The sequence below is a fragment of the Amphibalanus amphitrite genome, unplaced genomic scaffold (genome assembly GCF_019059575.1).
Source record: "Amphibalanus amphitrite isolate SeventyFive unplaced genomic scaffold, NRLGWU_Aamphi_draft 000003F_arrow, whole genome shotgun sequence".
NCBI classification, from domain to species: domain Eukaryota; kingdom Metazoa; phylum Arthropoda; class Thecostraca; order Balanomorpha; family Balanidae; genus Amphibalanus; species Amphibalanus amphitrite.
The window spans coordinates 1732815-1746335 of record NW_024881500.1 but is presented as its reverse complement, the minus strand read 5'-3'; the positions used below and the strand labels follow the sequence as shown (position 1 = coordinate 1746335).

Below are 13521 nucleotides of genomic sequence, written 5' to 3'. Positions count from 1 at the left end.
AATTTAAGTTTACTTAAAATTTAAGAAAAACTTTTAGTACACTTAAGCAAGCTAAAAAGTATATCATTCGACGCGCCTTGACGTGCTAAGTTCAGTGGTGCTTTTCTTTTTGCTCTTTCTTAATTAGATCAAAAGTTATAAGCGAAAAACATTTGACCGGTTTTTAGCGAAATTTTTACATTTATACCCCCAAAAACCCCTAAATATTGACCTAGAGCAACCAAATTTGCACAGGTGCGAGAATTCCAGGGGGCCCACCTACCTACCAAATTTGGTGTTTCTAGGTGCCATAGGAGCCAATCGCGAGGGGGGGGGTCGCATCGACCCCCCCCCCCCTGCCAGGCCGTGTTATGAAAAATGCCCTGCCAGGGCGAGGGTTAAAATGTGTCTGATTGATGCGTCTTTTTAGGTGTGAGTTTTCATTACAACAAGTTCTTCACAGCAAGAGTGGTCGACATGTGGAACGGTTTACCAGAACATGTGGTATCCAGCGACAACATCAACCAGTTCAAGAGAAAATATGACCAACATGTCGCAGAACAAATGACGAGAGGGGGTAGCCACTACGAGCATCCTTAGTTTGCTCCCTTACCCCCGTATCCTATCTCTTCGGTATAAGCATCTCTTCGGTAAGCATTAGATGGCAGGGATGCGGAGCCGTGGAAATTTCAGACGGCTCCGGCTCCGGCTCCGGCTCCGGAGAAAAAAATCGGCTCCGGCTCCGGCTCCGGCTCCGGGTGAAATGTCATGGCGGCTCCGGCTCCGGCTCCGGCTCCGAGTAAAATGATCCGGCTCCGGCGGCTCCGGCTCCGGCGGCTCCGGCTCCGGCTTCTACTCAGTACATCCCCTATGCGATCAATTAAATACGGGTGGAAGAAAAAAGGCGATGGGATTGGTACACGTTGCTTCTGTATTTGTATAACAAGGCTATTTTGAATACCACATTGTTTTACGCCTTGTACTGTCAAACCGAACTAGGTAAATAATTGTTTCCTCTTAAGAAAAGGAGCCGGAGTCGCCCCCTTTTTTGACGGCTCCGGCTCCGGCTCCGGCTCCGGGCTATATTGTTTTACGGCTCCGGCTCCGGCTCCGGCTCCGGGCAAAATATGCCGGCTCCGGCGGCTCCGGCTCCGGCTCCGGCTCCGGCTCCGCATCCCTGTTAGATGGGTCTGTCGAAATTGTTAAAACGGACTACAATGTGGCTGATTGTTTGTTCCGCATTTACGTTTGATGGCTGGAAAACTGCATAGAGTAAACAGAAGAATAAGATAAAAAGATGAACAAAGTAACAAAAAGACGTATATTGAGGCACAGAGCAGCATATTTTGATAAATCCAACCGGTTTCAAAGACCTCTCGTCTTCGTCATCAGGGGTTGAAATATACAGAAAGGAGAAAGGTTACATATTTAAGCGCTGAAGAGAATAGCTATAATCATGATTATTATATGATAGATTATTATATCATGATTATTATAGTCGGTGAACTTTCTCTAAAAGTGACTTCTCATCAAGAAGTTAGTGGCTGGTAAAAAGTCGTACAAAAACCTCTTATTTTCACACAAGTTATAATGGACTTTTACGGCTTTACCATTATGTATTGTATAGAACAGACGGTAGATAATGAATGTATTGTGCAAGTAAGTACTTTGAAATAATAAGTAGACTACCTCGTCGGATAACGCAGATGTGTGCATGGTCGATTAGCCGTTTTCAAGACGGGCTATCCGGCGAGTGCACCTAATTTACCAAATCTGCACCCAATCTCTTGTACAGCAAATATCTTTATTTTATGAATTTATTTCAGTGTTTTAATCGATGATACTCTCTGATAATATGACAAAGCAGGCATATAAGCAAATAGTGCAGCCCTAGCTGATAGCTACTAAGAGACACACTGAACATAATTTGACCAAATCTGCACCTAATCTGCACCAGATGTGCACCAAATGTGTACCAGATGGCCGTCGTGAAAACGGCTATTGGCAACATTCACGTAAATAGGGAGGGTGGTGGTGGAGATATGACCTGCCATTCTGCACATAGGTGATCTCAATTATATTTGACACACGATGCGAGATGGACCATTCACTAAGCACATACATATGTATCTCAGACAGAGCTAGGCTCATGCCTAGATAATTCAAATGTCCTACACAACAAAACCTGAGCATTGGGTACACAATCCAACAATACGGACACTTGGTCCTGTATAATAGATACAGTTATCAGCCGATTTGATCCAACGCATCAATATTGCTTATATGTCCACCGGATCGGCGTTCTTATCGTGAGGCCAGCTCCTCAGTTAGCGGCTCTTCACCACCAGCCACGTGCCTCCCTTTTCGACAAGCGTCCCGGCGGACGGGTCCAGCTCGGGCCACGGTCCACCGGTCTTCGGTCCCGGCTCCAGTGAGCACCTCTTCAGCAGCGCCACCAGCACCAGCTTGGTCTGCAGCATCGCGAACCGCTGCGCGATACACCGCCTGGGACCCGCCCCGAACGAGAGAAACGCGTGAGCCGGCCGCGCGCCCTCGAGCTCTTTCCGGAACCGGTCCGGAACGAACGAGTTCGGGTCCGGATACAGGTCCGGGTCTCTCTGCAGGGCGTACGGGCTGAAGTAGACCATGGTGTTGACTGGCAGGGTGACCTCCGTTCCCGGGAGGGTGTAGGGTCTTGTACAGCAGCGGCTCAGCTGGGCGACCGGGTACAGCCGGAGAGTCTCCATGAGGACGCTGTCCAGGTACGGCATGGAGCTCAGCGTGTCATAAGTGATGGCGTCCGAGATGGGAGGCAGGCGGTCGTCGATCTCAGCCTGAAGTCGCTGCTGCACGGCGGGGTGGAACGCCAGCAGTCGCGCCGCCCACGCGATAGCGTGGGTGGTCGAGTCGTGACCCACGTAGTAGAAGAGGATACACTGAGCGGTTATCTCATCGTCTGTCAGTCTGCACTCCGGCTTCGGACTCTGCTGTGTGTCCAGAAGAAGCTGAAGAAAGTCGTTTCTTCGCTTCTCCGGGTGCGCGCGGCGTTCTTGGATTATCCTCTTGGTCACGCTCAAGAAGCACGAAGATCCAGAGTTATTTTTGGTGAACTTTCGGATCTCAAAGCGCTTACGAATACATCCAGGCAATGCCGAAATGAGCGACAGAAGGGCTAGCTTCTTCATCGACGGGCGCTGCGACAGCTGTGCAGCTTTTGAGGCAACGACTGAGTCTGGCCGACGAATCGAGTCGGCATCCAGCCCGAATGACACTGAGATGATGTTGTTGGTCGTGTAGCGAGACACCAGCTGGTTGATGTTGATCTCACCATGCGCCTTTGATTCCAGCACCATCTGATCTGCTATCGCAGCCGCCTGTTCGGCGAGGGCCGGGAGCATCTGGCGAAGTTTTCCCGTCGAGAACACTGGAGTCGATGTGCTCCTCACATCTTTCCATCTTTGACCGTGGAGGTTGGTCATCATCTTCGACTGCACGCCATGCTCAGCAATGCTCTTGGGTTTTCTGATCGTAAAGTGATCAAAGTCAGTCATCATGATCGCCTTGATGAGCTCAGGATCAGAGACCGCCAGCGCAGGCCCCATCGGTTCAATGAAACCAATGTACCCACCTGCCTCTTTGGCCTTCCAGTAGAGCTTCATGTTGCTCTCCAAATAGGTCTGCTTCACAAGTTCCCAGCCGCTGAAGCCGAAAGGAAATCGATACGGGATGTGCGGCACGTTCCTGCTGCTCCAGTAGCTCCGGTAGCGGGACAAGTAGAGGTAGACGAGGGACACCAGTGTCACCAGCAGCCAAAGAGTCACAGGCCTGAACACGGTTGACAGCAGCCTGCTCGTCCATTGTCCTACCAGGGGCGCTAGCATGGCAGCGCCAGCAAGCCAGCTGACGAATGAACCTCGGGTTTTCTTCGACGCGAGATTCTATCACAGACGAATCCCTCTGTCCAGCTCCGTGAGCCGCGTTCTGTCCGGACGCCACCAGCCAACTGACCCACGGAACTCCGAGCCCTGCATCTTCGGCTTCACGTCACCATACACATAACACGGACATGTAAATCCCCGATCGTTATGCAGAGCGGATTGTTCTGGGAATGCGACGCCCCTGGAAGCTGACGTGTCCCTATCTGAGACGCAGCTCGCGCAATCCCTTCCACCGGAGGCGGTGCGTCAGCGGAAGAAGCGACGGGATGGGACTTCACTGGAACTCACCATCCTCCCCCGCCGGGGAAGCCGTGGTGCACGCCCCCGACCGCCTCCACCGCTCTCGACCAAGCCTTGGTCTTTGAATAAATTTTAAGCTGCATTTTGTTTTGTTTTGTTTTCACATTTCTTAGGGCATTATGCGATAAGGTAGTCCTAAAGAGTAGACCCAATGCAAATGACGGTGACGTAAGTGGCAGCACGGTTCCGGGGCTCATTCATGACGCATTGAGGGGTTCCTCCGTGCAGACCGCTCGGCGTATCACGTCTGGGGGACGAGGGTGGGTGGCCTCAGACCAGCATGCATAAGACAAGATTACAAGAGGACATTGCTGCGGCTGGCACAAACATGACCATTCGTACCGTGAGTCACAAGTTTGCATAGACAGACACGCGGGTATTCACTGCTCAGTACTTTTTTATTGTACAAGAACTGCTTATCAGTTGTTTTTCTCGTCGGGACTTAGTCCGGCCGGGCCCCGGGAGTAGTCCCACCCACCTCAGCCCAGAGAGGGGAGACGCTCTTCACCCCCCCCCCCCCCATAGAAGAATCTACGGAAACATTACCAGGTGGCAGGTACTGCTACGGAAAGGCCGCCAAAGGAAATGTCTCCAAGAGACGATGCTATAGCATCTGATTTTTAGGTCAATTTTTAAGGTAAAGACCAAATGCAGAAACCGGCAGCTCATGTGCAGTGATCTCAAGCTATGGTTTTCAGAGGATGGCAGGATGCGTAAAATCGGGCAAAATTGGTTGAAAACTAATGAAAACTTTCATAGGAATCCGATGATGTGCTTGAAATTCAACACCAAGGTCAAAGTTATGCTAAAAATTGACCTCAAACCTTGTATTTTTCGTATTTGTAATATATCGGATTTCAAAATGTTTTGAAATATTTTTGAACATATTAGGCCCCTATGATGGTTCATGTAACAAAACAAGACTTCCCAAAGGATGCGGATGTGTCAGAGTTTCCTTGCTAGAGGCTATTCAACGAATTCAAGTCACCCATTATAATTCAGCAGCAATTTGGCTATAGTGAGGCTCTTGAATGAACGTCTAGAGCAAAATGGATGCCGGATTCGTGATCAGCCGACAAATTACATAGCATATGACTTTTCGTGCTTCAAGGCCATCCAAAATCATTCTAAGTCATTCCAGGTCGCATGGGGTCACCATATAACTTAACCGTTTCCAAACAAGATGTGTGTTATTTGACGAATCTTGACACGACGAATGCGTTGTAATGTAAGTACATACTTGCCACTACTGATTAAGCACTATAGGATCATTTTCATTAAGCTATTTGTGAAAAAGTAAACCCCCAGCTCGGGGTCTTTTGCATGAACTCTTACCTCAGGCAATCAAAATTATCGTGCATTTTTGCATATTTCATATGTTACACAGCCGTACTCGCCATTGGTCATTCCCTTGAAAACTTTTTTTTTACAGCTGTTTTGAAGATTTCGTCTGTGATGTCGAAATTTGTAGTGCAGGGGTCTAGAAAAGGCAGTCCTGTGATATCATCAGGGGGATTAGGTCTTTTTTTCTTCAGAAAATCTCAAATTGATGGAGGGAAAGGTATTGGAAGTATGGCGAATGGCGATCCTATATCTCTAAGCATCCGGGAGCTATCGCAAACATCCGTCAGGGCGAGGGGGAGGGGGCGAAAGACGCCTCCTCCAGACCTGTGAGGCTTAAATATATGAAAAGCTACCATCCTGTTCATAGATATTTGCGAAAAAGCAGTGATGCTTTATTGTGCACTGCACAATAAATTGCACAGCCTACCTAAATAGAGGGTGCAGATGTTTCCGTCTATCGATAGGATCTGCAGGGTTCTGCTCTGGGCTGCACTGCTATCTACAACTTCTGGACTCAATCAGTAGTTATATAGTTAGGTAGCTATGTAACTAGGTAATATGAGGAAGCTTCGGAGGGAATGGCTGACGCTTGCTAAACGCATAATAATTATCATGTGTCCTGTGATTGTATTTAATAGGTTAAGGTATATGTGATCAATCATTTCAAATTTTAATCGGTAGCACACAACGAAGACATCCATCTTCTATTCCAATCCTCGTAGACAGTAGTTTATCAGCATTTCTCATCAATAATTACTCTGTTCCGCTGTTGGGCTCACACCGGCACACATTCTCTGCCGTACCGTATGTCTCCAGAGCCAGCGCCGACCGCAGGGTTTGCGTGAACGAGAGGCCGGCGCGTGCCGGTGCGCTGGTGCCTGTCCAACTGCCGCCGTGACCCATTCACGGTCCGTGGGGGCCACCCAGAGGAACCGACTCGGTGGGGAGGGGCGCCCGCACAGAGCGACAGCGGGGGGCGGGGGGGGGGGGGGGTAATTGACTTCCTTCATGGCATGACAGGGCTGATCTCGAGGGCGAATATTGGGAGCAAGTATGGTCGGTTTGAGGCTGAAATGGGACCACATGTAGGGACCGTTTACAATGTCTGATCGGTATCTCATGTTTTGAGCATTTCTGCATTGGGCATTTGGCATTTACCGATCTATTTTGCGTCAGTCCTTGCGATCTAAATGTGATGTTTTTAGCCTTATGACAGGAAAGGCACCGAGTGTTATATATACCTATCTACATTGCGGTTCGGTCACATGTTAGCAGACAATGCGGATAGACGATGCAAATAAACAAAGCTGGTGTCCTGAACAATCTTTACCAAGAACTTAGCTGCAGTTCATTGCGCATACCTACTTTCGAACATGAATCGTTTGTTAGCGCATCGAAACTGCAGTTTTAGGATACGAATTTCTGTTTGTAAGTATAGCATTTGCAAGTTCCACCATCCTCATCATTGCAAAATGTGCATTGTGCTGCTGCATATATGTACGCACAAAAATAATTTAACGACATGGCTTGAAGCGGCACTGCTGGTGAACACGCAACACCGCTAGAATCGTGATGTACGTGACATGATGTTGCATAATGATAATAGTATGCATGTTACAGAAAGCTTCAAAAGGAGTGCAAGTTTCTTATGTGGCATATGTTTCTCGGTTTGTTGTCTGGAAAGCTTCGTTGCAAGTAGTTAGAAAAGCACTGGAAGTGGTTAAAGCGTATCGGTAACAGTTAACCCTCGTCTTTTGAAGCAGCCAGTTGCCTTCGTGAGTCATTTTTTCATCGCCCCAATTATTTCATTGCTACAGTAATTATTGCCAAATAACGTCATTTTGTTACAAATGATACAAAGGACACATGGTGGTTTTGCCATACCGGATGAAATTTACCGCCCGATGTGCCACACCACTGGCAGCCATCCATGTGTGGAGGGCGGAACAGGGTCAGTGGGCGACGCCCAGGTCACCGGGTCCTTACCACAAGTCACTCCCCGGCGCACAGTGGAGGGCGACCTCGACCCCGGGAGTCACTGCAGAGGAACCAACCGTATAAGATCGACTCGCCGCCGGCTGACGGCACCAGTCGCCCTCGGCACACAGCACCAGTCGCCCCCCAGCGCCCCAACACAACCCAAAATGAAGGTGAGTAGCACGGGTGTTCTGTCGACGAGCTACGCTTGGCTTGTGGCGTGTGACTTGAAACTGGGGAGACGAGAAAGCAAATAGCGTACTGCACCGGCAAGTCAAGAGTCAAGCGCTTGCCGGTACTTTGAAGTCGTTCCACTGTGAGTGAAAACAGTCTACTTTAATTATTGTGCAGATCGTTCGATCACAGATCACTTTTTCTTTTCATTTTATCTTCATAAAATACTTTCAAAATTTTCTGTAGGTATTTCTCATTTTTCATTTAAACTGCAGCGTGATCAACAGAAATATCAGTAGAAACGCCGCCTTTCCTGACAATCTATAGGCGGTTTAGAGAATGTGCAATGATCCTATCGATGGCTTCACCCATACATATAGTTATGTAACATCTGATTTTGGAATTTATTTGTTGCAGTGCCTGTTGATCGCCAGCCTCGTCGCCGTGGCTGTGGCCGCTCCCCAGTACGGACACAACGACTACCATCGCCCGTAAGTAAATAAGAGCAGGCATTGTATAAAAACAAATTCGAAGTGTTAATGACATAGAGCTGGAGAGAAGGAAGTGTATTCACGATTTGTTTTGGAAGTAAGCGTATCATTTCATGAGAAAATTGACAGATGCTTGCTAACCTTCCGGGTTCTGGCTTTATTCGTAAGCGAATTCGTGAAATAATTCATTAAATGGAATCATTTCATTTTTGCCGTTACGTGGTTAAAGTGTCCTTTCAATCGCACCCCTTTTGACCCATCTGTGTGTACCGTGTCACAGCAACCTTCAGCTGACCCGTCTGTCTATCCATGCTGTAGGTACTCGTACGACTACGCCGTGCACACGCCGTACGGCGGTCAGTTCTCCCAGTCGGAGCACAGCGACGGCCGCAGCGTGCAGGGCCGCTACGGCGTGCAGACCAAGGGAGGCAGCACGCACGTCACCTACTACGGCGACCACAGCCACGGCCACGGCCACGGCTACAAGCCGGCGCCCGCCTACCACAAGCCGGCGCCCGCCTACCACAAGCCGGCGCCCGTCTACCACAAGCCGGCGCCCGTCTACCACAAGCCGGCTCCCGTCTACCACAAGCCGGCTCCCGTCTACCACAAGCCGGCTCCTATCTACCACGCTCCCGTCTACAAGCCGGCTCCCGCCTACCACTAAATGACTGCAAAGTCCGACATTATAATGCAAGTTTCCGGAAATGCTTTTCAACATGATACGGCCGAATCAAGACGATTTCTTTACTTTAAATGTGTTATAGTTCGGATGTTTTTTTCTACACATATCTAATTCCTTCACTCATTCCTTCTAAATAAGAAGTAGGTCGTGGTGTTATTCACCTCAACAGGCAATGTGCTAGGAATGTGATAATTGCTAGAACCTTCATGCTCTGTGAGTGTGAATCGCGTGCATGTATTTATTTCAAATATACTCTCAGATGACAGGTTTTGAGTGTACTTAAAAATGCAACGGCACCTGACGACAGGGAATTTTCCAGCCTTGCTGCCATCAATAGGTATTGGGTAGGACGGCGTGGTACTGGCAAGTGTGATCGAATTTAGTTCAGCTCATGGCACATTTGGAATGATAAAGGATTAAATGGCTGTTACCGCAGTTACCACTCGAGGCAATATCTGCATAGACACTCTCGAGTCTCGGTATCATTTCTCGTTGCCATTTTAGTTTTTTCTTTAATGAGTTTTTCAGCATTATTGAGCAATGTAAGTAGAGCAAAAAGTGCGAATTTCGACCTTCTTTTCAGAAAAAAAGATAAAAAAGCTTTTAAAAGAGGTATACATCAAACATAAAAAATCATAAAGGATAACCATTTTTGATTCTAAAAAAAAGGTGATCACAGATCAAGAAGTACAGAGCAATGCACTGCCTCCACCACTGCTCCAATGTTTTCTGCCAGTGAGTGCAGGCGCCGGTCGCCGGACAATTTAAACCGGCCGATCATCGACCTCTCATCAGCCGTCACCACCTAATGACGAATGGATGCCACCTCTGTGTCATCCCCCATTGGTCGGTGGAGCCACTGGGCGGGACCTCGGGCCGAAATCTGACCGCCCATTGGTCGGGTCCACCCGCCGGGTCGGGAGCTCCTCGCGCGGCCGCCTGGGTCCGAAATCTGTGTGTTTCTCACATCAGACCCGTGCGGTGCGTGCAGACTGGTTCGGTGATCACGGAAGGAGACTGCGCGACCCGTGCGACGGCTGCGTTTTTAGGTAATTACTTCCGCATGTGTCGCCAGTGACCACAGCTCCAGATCGTGTTATTTTCTCATTTTGAAGCGATTTTGAATGTGCTAACAGATGAGTAAAACAGGGGGGGGGGGTGGGAGTTGATCATTTCCATCTAGCCTTATTTCTCTTCTCCAACGAATATAAATCTATTTTCGCTTTGCCACCCCGTTGAAATGATCATGCTATGGAGCTACGCTTTGCCCGTGATGAAAACGCCACAGAGTTTACCCGTCAAGTAGGCTGGCAATTTGTCTTCAAAATGCAGCACGTTTATAATCAGGTAGGGTTCAGCGGCACTGTTGATCTAAACGCCAACAATTGCTAGGAGCAAATCAATTTTACGGATCATATTTAACTTTATTTCGTGTATCAGCAATCAGCATTTATGCAAAACTGTTAAATTTTGAGGACATTAATCCAAATCCATTGTGTGACCTGTCCGACGTTCCCCCAAGTTCCGACTACTAACTACTAACTGCCTTATGCGGTCACTCAGCCCGGGATCGACCGATCGCCAGGTGAGGATGGTGGACTTTTGCGGCCGGTGGCTGGAGTCGGCGGGGTACTACGGCCGGCTGCTGGACTCTGCGCAGGGAGAAAACGGCAGCCGACTGCTGTACAGCACGGCCTGCCTGCTGGAGCAGTCCTCCACCCAGCAGCAGCAGCAGCAGCAGCAGCAGCAGCAGCAACAGCAGCAGCAGCAGATGGCTGGGCCGGCCGGCTGGGCAGCGGCCGTCAGTCAGCAGCAGTGGCCACCGGCGCTGGGTCAGCTCTCAGCGCGCGCTGATACCGCCGCCCGGACGGACGGCTGGCTGACCGGTGACACGGTGACACGGGCTGGCACCGATCCGACACAGACACCGGTGTCGGCCGCTGATCTGACGCCGGTGCAGGCAGTGACACCCTACTGGCCTACAGAAGGTGAGCTTCGAAAGCGGTGATGCACGGATTTATTTTTGGGTTCATCGCTTTAGGAAACATTTCTAGTGGGTTCTAGAGGGTTCAGAATAAATAGAAAATAGCTATTGCTAGTTGAAATTAATAAAACATAATAAAGGAAACAGCCAGGTAAAAGTGTCTTTAAAAGGGTCAGCCCGGGTTCTATGTTAGGTATGCTGCCGTCCAAGACATTGCCTAAAAGATTTGAACGTGCCTTTTCACACCCTTCTCCCTCGAAATGTCTACCGATTTGACAGCCTGACCAGACGCTCTCCTGTTTCCTCGACAGACTGCGGTCTGCGGCTGTGCGCTCCTGACGGCGAGGAGCAGGAGCAGGAGCAGCGTCCCAGGAAGGAGCGCACCACGTTCACCAGACAGCAGCTGCAGGATCTGGAGAGGGAGTTCAACCATTCCAACTACCTCACCCGGCTCAGGAGATACGAGATCGCCGTGGCGCTCGACCTCTCCGAGCGACAGGTGAGAAGACGGCGGACGAGAATCGCTTAGATTCTATCGCTCAGAAACTTATCAGCATTACTTATAAAGAATGCATTTATAGATCACCATCGCGACTTCTCCATTAACGATCAACTGGAAATTCATAAATAAGCTCGTGCGAATGCCTGCATACCAGTGTAGAGAGCAAAGGTCGTAAGATGCATATATATTTGCACCCAAAGGATCGGCTTACCTAATAGTTATCTCGACTTTCCGACTTAAAAAATGTTTTTTTGTCCGGCAGGTAAAGGTGTGGTTCCAGAACCGCAGGATGAAGTGGAAACGGACCAAGGGAGGTCGCCCTCAGGATCAACCGGTCTGATAGTCTTGGCCGACCTCTTCTGGTCCCAGTATACCCCAGCCTGCACTGGTCCGAGACTGAGGTGGCTTTTAAAACTGATGTGGTTTATAAGTGACTCCATATAAGACTGGTTATAAAATATGAACGAAGTAAAATGTTAAAAAAAAGACTGGTTATAAAGTGCGCTTATCCATGAGCTTGGCGTAGATCAACTGAGCTCAGCTAAGCTCAGTCGGTACCGAGAATTGAGCTAGTCGCGAAGTTCTTTGAGATATGCAATGATTTCATGCCGGTGTTATGAAGTCATTTCACTTAACCCTATTAGTGGCAGGCTCCTGGCTACCCCATATTAGTGGCAGGGGGGGGGGGGCTGTTTACGACCCCCCTTGATCCAGTCTGCAAAACGTGGCAGGGTTCGACGAGATCTCGTCGGGGCAGACACAGTGGGGCAGGGGCAGAAATCGGGGCAGCTTTTGAGAAGTCGGGGCACTGTTGGGCGATTCCGGGGCAGACAGTTTGCAGTCGGGGTGGACCGGGGCGGGGCCAAGGCCCTATATACCGGCGGGGCACACGGTACCGGGAGAAAATAATAAAGAAGCGGAGTATTGTTGAAACGTGCGAGAAAAAGTGGGCTGCGCCACAATCGTCGCTAAAGCGCAGAAACTGTCATTTAAAACTGCTGCCATATTCAAACTTCCCTTCATCAGGGTTAAGAATGTTTTACGCGCCGTGTTTCGTATTAGCAACCAAGGAAAGGTGCTCCCGAGGCTAACTCCTTTCTAGCCTAACCAAATCGAATCAAATCAAATCAAATCAAACCAAACCATACCTAGCCTAATCGAACACTCATAAATGTGCCGTATAACCCTCACATAGTTGCCGTCCGGCCAAATGATGCCGCGCACACGCGACCGGCGACCTACAGATTACGAGACTAGCACACTCGGCTCGGCACACTTGAAACCAAGCCATCAAGCTAGCTGATCACCGTCGAGACTCGAGACAAGGTGTAATTTCAGTTTTTCAATTATGCATTCAGCATTGCGGGCTGGGGCATTGTCCGGGTAGCGCCTATCTTTTGTTGCAAAAACAAAATGCGCCCCTCGCTCCAGATTGATTCGCTGTTGCCATGGCAACATGAGGCAGTTTTGCATCCTAACTGCCCCCGTGTTCGATGTCTCTCGGACGACGAAGATTCTACGTCGTCCGGCCAATCCCGTTCAAGGTCAGCGGGGGCTCGGCTGCGGTTATGGAACGTGATTGGTCGGACGACGTAGAATCTACGTCGTTGAGCAGATCCTTTCGTAAAAAATTGTTTAGAGTTTCAACCGCGACCGACTTCAGCATTTGCACGGGTAATGTATTAATATGTGTGGTTTTTATGCCATATATAGGTAGTTCATTTAGGGCATAATCTAACCTGCCCCGAGTAGATGCCCCATTTGGGGCAGAAATTGGGCTGCCCGGAAGTCAAATGCCCCATTTGGGGCAGGATTCCGGCTGCCCCAAACACCTCGTCGAGCTGGCTGCCACGTTTTGCAGACTGGCCCTTGATATCTCGAGATCTAACCGGCCGATTTTCAAAATTCAAACGGCATTCGATTTGGCTCAACGAGATCTACATTTCTAAAAAAAAAATTAAAAAATGTCAATAGGGGGGTAGAGGGGGGTAAAAATGGGCAAATTGCATATACATTTTAGACTGTTTATCACGGCCAGGTTTCTGAACCAATCTTAACGCAACTTTTGCCGATCGATAGAGAATGAACCAGGAATTCACATGGATCCTAAAAATATGCATTTTCAAAAATCATAGGCGGATACAGAT

General features: G+C 49.0%; 3 protein-coding genes across 4 annotated transcripts; 2 read left to right on the top strand and 1 right to left on the bottom strand.

Moving 5' to 3' along the window:
- Positions 1 to 1283: 1283 nt before the first annotated feature.
- LOC122366720 (cytochrome P450 3A21-like) lies at positions 1284 to 3964 on the bottom strand. Its single transcript, XM_043339294.1, has one exon. It carries the CDS (start codon positions 3858 to 3860, stop codon positions 2307 to 2309), a length of 1554 nt encoding a protein of 517 aa, XP_043195229.1. The 5' UTR covers positions 3861 to 3964; the 3' UTR covers positions 1284 to 2306.
- Positions 3965 to 7495: 3531 nt separating this feature from the next.
- LOC122366648 (splicing factor 3A subunit 2-like) lies at positions 7496 to 9154 on the top strand. The gene is made up of 3 exons (XM_043339179.1): positions 7496 to 7711; positions 8130 to 8203; positions 8522 to 9154. Exons 1-3 carry the CDS (start codon positions 7706 to 7708, stop codon positions 8868 to 8870), a joined length of 429 nt encoding a protein of 142 aa, XP_043195114.1. The 5' UTR covers positions 7496 to 7705; the 3' UTR covers positions 8871 to 9154.
- Positions 9155 to 9322: 168 nt separating this feature from the next.
- LOC122366549 (homeobox protein MOX-1-like) lies at positions 9323 to 12045 on the top strand. 2 transcript variants are annotated; one of them, XM_043338970.1, is made up of 4 exons: positions 9323 to 9937; positions 10452 to 10876; positions 11184 to 11371; positions 11637 to 12045. In XM_043338970.1, exons 1-4 carry the CDS (start codon positions 9708 to 9710, stop codon positions 11712 to 11714), a joined length of 921 nt encoding a protein of 306 aa, XP_043194905.1. In that variant the 5' UTR covers positions 9323 to 9707; the 3' UTR covers positions 11715 to 12045. The 2 variants fall into 2 exon arrangements, with proteins under 2 accessions (XP_043194905.1, XP_043194986.1); XM_043339051.1 differs by having other exon boundaries at positions 9692 to 9937; positions 10474 to 10876.
- Positions 12046 to 13521: the final 1476 nt, after the last annotated feature.